The sequence below is a fragment of the Garra rufa genome, chromosome 22, assembly GCF_049309525.1.
Source record: "Garra rufa chromosome 22, GarRuf1.0, whole genome shotgun sequence".
NCBI lineage: Eukaryota > Metazoa > Chordata > Actinopteri > Cypriniformes > Cyprinidae > Garra > Garra rufa.
The window spans coordinates 38,940,344-38,946,343 of record NC_133382.1 but is presented as its reverse complement, the minus strand read 5'-3'; the positions used below and the strand labels follow the sequence as shown (position 1 = coordinate 38,946,343).

Here is a 6,000-nt window from a genome sequence, read left to right as displayed (position 1 = left end):
GCTTTATAAGTAATTAGCAAGATTTTAAAATCTATACGATGTTTTATAGGGAGCCAATGCAGTGCTGACAGAACCGGGCTAATATGCTCATACTTTCTGGTTCTAGTCAGAACTCTAGCTGCTGCATTTTGGACCAGCTGGAGTTTGTTTATTAAGCGTGCAGAACAACCACCCAATAAAGCATTACAATAATGAGGTCATGAACGCATGGATTAACGTTTCTGCATTTGACATCGAGAGAATAGGTCGTAATTTCAATATGTTTTGAGATGAAAAAATTAGTTTTTGCAAATGCTAGAAATGTGGCTTTCAAAGGAAAGATTGCTATCGAATAGCACACCTAGGTTCCTGACTGATGATAAAGAATTGACAGAGCAGTCATTGAGTATTAGACTGTGTTTTAGGTTATAACATGCGGAGGCTTTAGGTCCAAAAATTAACACCTCTGTTTTTTCAGAATTTAGCAGTAAGAAATTATATGTGTGTGTGTGTGTGTGTGTGTGTGTGTGTGTGTGTGTGTGTGTGTGTGTGTGTGTGTGTGTGTGTGTGTGTTGCAGGTTCTGTTCATTGCTGATGAGGTTCAGACCGGTCTGGCCCGTACTGGGCGGCGTCTGGCTGTGGACCACGAGGCAGTGAGGCCGGATCTGGTGATTCTGGGTAAAGCTCTGTCAGGAGGAGTGTATCCTGTGAGTCTCACACAAACACACACACTGTTGATTGACTATAATGAACACATGTGTGTGTGTGTTTGCTGATGATCTGTGTGTCTCAGGTGTCTGCTGTTCTGTGTGATGATGAGGTGATGCTGACCATCAAACCTGGAGAACACGGATCCACCTATGGAGGAAACCCTCTGGCCTGCCGGGTCGCCATCGCCGCTCTGGAGGTGTGCGAGTGTGAGAGATGTGATGAAGAAAGTAAGTGTGTGTGAACTCTGCTCACGGTCTGGACGTCCTCAGGTTCTGGAGGAGGAGAATCTGGCTCAGAATGCGGATCGGATGGGACAGATTCTCCGCTCTGAGCTCAGCAAGCTGCCGCGGGAGATCGTGACCGGAGTGCGTGGGAAAGGCCTCCTGAACGCCATCGTCATCAAAGAGACTAAAGGTCAGAACCAGAACCGACACAAAACCATCAGTTACCTAATAATATTACTTTTTCCAAGTGACTAGTAAAGTAACGCATTACTTTTTAATTGACAAAAAAATATCTGAGATACTTTTTCAAATAAAGAACGCCAGTTACTTTTTCCCCCATTTATTGATTAAAAGCTCTCCTGGTTTGAGAGAAATTGTGAGTAAGATAAATAGAATAAATGTGAACATGCATTAATTCATCTCACTCACTAAAAAACAGATACAGTGTTCTTCAAAATGAATAAAAACACTGAAATTCAACACAAACCTGCAATAATTAAATATGTTCAATAATACAAATATCCTTTATGTATTTAATCCCATTTTATGAACCGATGTCTTTGCTGCCGACCTTCGATGATTCAGTTCATCCATACTAATAAGCAAAAGTGAGTCAAGATAATCTAACATTTGTTTTCCTTTTTATTGCTGAAGAGTTGACATTTGTTCTTCTGCGGTCTACTATACAGACGACACTTTACTTTTCTCTAAGCCTGAGGCTTTTGGGGTGAAAAGGCTTTTACATTTGACAAAAATAGAGCTTTTTATATTAAAAACAAACAAGCAAGCCCTGCCCAGATTTAAAAAGTAACGCAAAAGTAACGTAAAGTAAAAACGGAATTAGTTACTTTTTAGGGAGTAACTCAATATTGTAACGCATTAGTTTTAAAAGTAACTTTCCCCAACACTGAACACCACAATCCATTCAAACACTTCTTACAGACATGAATTCTGCTGATGGTGTAGACGAGCCGGTTAAACAGCATGATCAGAGATCTAAAGGTTGAACACAGATGATGTGAGGAGCGTGGGTGCTTCAGCTCTTTATTTGGGTTGAAAACATCACAGCTGTGAAGGCAGAAGATCAGGTTTCAGCTAGTCACTAACGTTTTCATTTGACATTCGTTTCACTCGCTCAGGATTTTGTTAAAGCTGACTGCTGTAACCTAAAAAATGTGTGCTTTGAGGTACAAATATTTAAAAAAAATACACAGGCATGCCGCTACACAAGAAGTATTTTCACAAGTAATTTCTTGTGCAGAATAACAGGTTTGAACTTCTTTTGACTGTTTCCAGCCATTAGACTCTTATACTGCTGTGCATTAAATTAATCATTCATTTAAAAATGAAAATGAGCTCACTCTCAGATCTTTCAAGATTAGGATGTGTTTGTTCATTAGATTCGTATAAATGCGTCATTCCATCACTGTCTCACCAATGAATGTGAATGGGTGCCGTCAGAATGAGAGTCCAAACAGCTGATAAAAACATCACAATAATCCACACCACTCCAGTCCATCAGTTCACATCTTGACAAGACAAAAGCTGAAACAAATCCATCATTAAGACCTTTTTAACTCATAATCCAAAATAACGCTTCCTCCAGTGAAAAAATGGTCTGGTATGAATCAGGAGAGAAATCTGCACAGATCAAGCACCGTTTACAAGACAAAACAGCTCTAAACAAATATGTGACAGAATTTTTTTCACTGGAGGAAGGGTTATTATGGATCATGGACTCTTTAAGTTAAAAAGGTCTTGATGTTGGATTTGTTTCAGCTTTTGTCTTCTCAAGATGATGGACTGGTGTGGTGTGGATTATTGTGATGTTTTTATCAGCTGTTCGGACTCTCATTCTGACGGCACCCATTCACTGCAGAGCAGGGCCGTGCAGAGACCTTTAAAGGGGCAGATGCTCAAAGTATAAAAAGGGCAGCTGGAACAAGACATTAAAGAGCCCCTCGGGTCCATCACCTCATTGTAGGCATCCAGTTACTTGCGTAACAAGTAACAATGTCATTAATAAGACAAATAATGCATTATTCGAAGTTTTAATTGCATTTATGTTTAGTTCAGGACTCAAACAATAGAATTAGTAATATTTTTATCACTATAAAAGGGGCTCTCTAAATAGGGCTGTGCTCAAAACATCAGTACAGCAATACTGTACTGTATATCGTGACACATTCCTTGCTGATATACGTATTATTACAGAGGCTTCTAGCAGCCAATGCTGTGAAGCAGTTCTGAGAAAGAAACAGAACATAAAGAAACATTTTAATGTTTAAAAGATTAAAAATACTTTCTTTGGACCTATTCATTTTGATAAATTGTTGTGTATTAAATTGTCAAACGTAAAGATTTTCTTCTCTCTTTTAAACACAATAATATATAACAGCTGTTATATTAAAACCTGTGTGGACACTATTGAAAATATCTGTGGCCCATGATGTATTGTATTGTAAGATTGTAGACGGTAGCATATTAAGGCATAAAATGGCATGATTTATAATTCAGATACAGGTTCACACAAAAACAGAATATCTTATACACCTTTATACCATTAAAAGGGATCAATCGAGCTTATCATTTATTATATTTATTTAAAACATAAATATTACTGTCTTAATTGTTTTTAGAAGGCACATTAACTTCTTTCACATTTACAACTTTATGTGTTTGCTGCATAAAAACGTAGGTCGATAATTGCAATAATTTGACCATAGAGCTGAAAAATGTGGAAATAAAAATGTATTCTCTGTCACGAGGGAGCGCTGAAATACTACGGTTTCCATGGGAACGGCTGAATACAAAGCAGCATTAACACAGTTTTTTCAGACGTGAAATGAAAATGCCAACGACACGTTTCTGAGAACAGACCTTTCCCTTCAAATATATTTATATAAAGACATCAGTGCCGCGTTTGACTTTAAAACGTGCAGCGCGCATATTTATTCATTGACATCGTTGTCTTTTGAAGTTTAATCCAGCCCTATTGCGATTCCTCCTAAATTATAATTAAGTCTTTTCTTATTCTATTTAACATATATAAAACTTTTTATGGCTTTAAATTTGATACAACCTAATTGAGGAGTTTTTAAGGACCTGCAGGAGCCCTCTCCTTTACGAGTTAGTCCAGTTAACTATTTTGGTAGCCCGACTGAAAAAAATAGTAGCCCGGGACATCAGGCTAGCGATTTTGCGAGCCCTGCATTACATAAACAAAGAAAAAAACAGACCCAAGATGCCCATGACGTCCTTTTCTCCCCCAAAATGCAAGAACAATTCACAAAGTGAAAATGCACTTTTGTTTACATGATGACATTAACATTATCGACGGCTATTTCAGAGCAGACTACACATGCACAAGCTATAGAAATAATATAAATATCTCTTTTCTTCACGTCATTCTTCTAAGTAACATCAAATTTGGTGAAAACACCGCTTACCAGCAGCCACGAACGTATCTATCCTTGGTGTTATAAACGTGATCGGATCGCCCTGATCTTCCGGGTGGGGGTCGTCACGTGAGGGTCTTACTATTTACAGCTAAAACAATATTAATTAATTTTACTAATAGTTCGATTGGGCAGGCTGTCGCAAATTCGTTATTTTTTATACATTTTTTATTTTTATGTTATTACAAAAAAAAAAAAAAATCTTAACAAAAGGGCACTTTGATCACCTCTCTGCACGTGCTGCTGCACAGGATCCATTGGTGAGACAGTGATGGAATCACACATTTATACAAAACTGATCAAACATTTTTTTTGGTAAACCGTTCCTTTCATAACAGCAGTTTATTTATTCTTTTGTAATAATTATACTGAAAATCTATTTCTGTGATGTGGAAATGTCACCTGCATGCACAGGATTTGAAGGATCTTTAGTTGTTTGTTTACGTGTCAGTCAACAGTGGTGGTTTGACCAGATCATTGTGTTTTTTGTTTGTGTGTGTGATCCGTTGCTGTCTCTCAGACTATGACGCCTGGAGGGTGTGTCTTCGTCTCCGTGACAACGGTCTGCTGGCCAAGCCCACTCACGGTGACATCATCAGACTAGCCCCGCCCCTCATTATAAAGGAGGATGAGATCAGAGAGTGTGTGGACATCATCAGCAGGACCATCATGTCCTTCTAAACGAGTCGCTGGAGTCATCTTCATCATCATCTTCATCATCTGAGTGATTTTCACCTCTAATTCTTCTGATTTTAGGCTGGTTTGTGTTTAATGGTGTGTTTCTCATGAGCTGTTACAGTGGTTCGGGTCGACAGAATCCAGACTCTTAGCACTTCTTTAGTTTCTTCATTCTCAGCCGAACGTGAGATTCTCCAACAGTAGTTTCTCGGTCTGTTTTATTCCGGCTTCTGTGGTGTTTACAGCTTCTTTCCTGCAGAGGAAGAGGAATGAAGTTGGAAAGAAGACATGTTTAAGAGTCCCACACTTGAATAGAAATGAGTTTTTCTCCCTGACGAGAGAATAGTGCACTTTAACGGCTGATAATAATGATGTGAAACCTACACGTGATCAAACTCATTATCCACACACAGATTCTGCTGCTTTTATTAATAATTGTGAATTGAACAGCATTTCAACAGGAGAGACTGAGGATGGAGTGTGTTTGAACGTTTAATGAATGAGTCAGATCATGTTTTATTTCCGTTCTTAAATAAATTTTTAGTCCGCTGAGACATCTGATTTATTGAGTTTGGTGTATCAAAATATATTTTAGAACAGTTGAAACGGTGTTTTGTAGACAAACATCTATCTGAATATAAGTCGGCCTGTTTTTTTCTAGTTTGTAGCACATTTTTATGATTTATCATTGATTTAAACTTGTTTCTTAATATCAAACCTCAAGCAAGTGACATCATTTTAGAGGGAAATCAACAGCTCAAACATAAGCATTAATCTGTGGATCTGATGCATTCTGAGGTGTTTAAAGGGTTAAAATATAGACATGATCTGATTGATGTCCTTGTGTCACTTTGTTTGTCACTTTGTCATTGTGTGAGTAATCAAATTAAAATGAATGAAGCTCAGCCAGAGCAGAGTAAAGGCTAAAAATGCACTTTTACAGAAACACA

At 38.0% G+C, this 6,000-nt stretch overlaps 1 protein-coding gene across 1 annotated transcript in view; it reads left to right on the top strand.

Annotated features, from left to right (window-relative positions):
• Positions 1-5,604, top strand: part of LOC141297668 (ornithine aminotransferase, mitochondrial-like) — a 6,359-nt gene extending 755 nt beyond the window's left edge. The window contains exons 2-5 of the mRNA XM_073828104.1: positions 558-686; positions 773-886; positions 960-1,104; positions 4,893-5,604. Of these exons, the coding sequence (XP_073684205.1) occupies positions 558-686; positions 773-886; positions 960-1,104; positions 4,893-5,053 (549 nt within the window). The 3' untranslated portion in view covers positions 5,054-5,604. The remainder of the gene's footprint in view (positions 1-557; positions 687-772; positions 887-959; positions 1,105-4,892) is intronic.
• Positions 5,605-6,000: the final 396 nt, after the last annotated feature.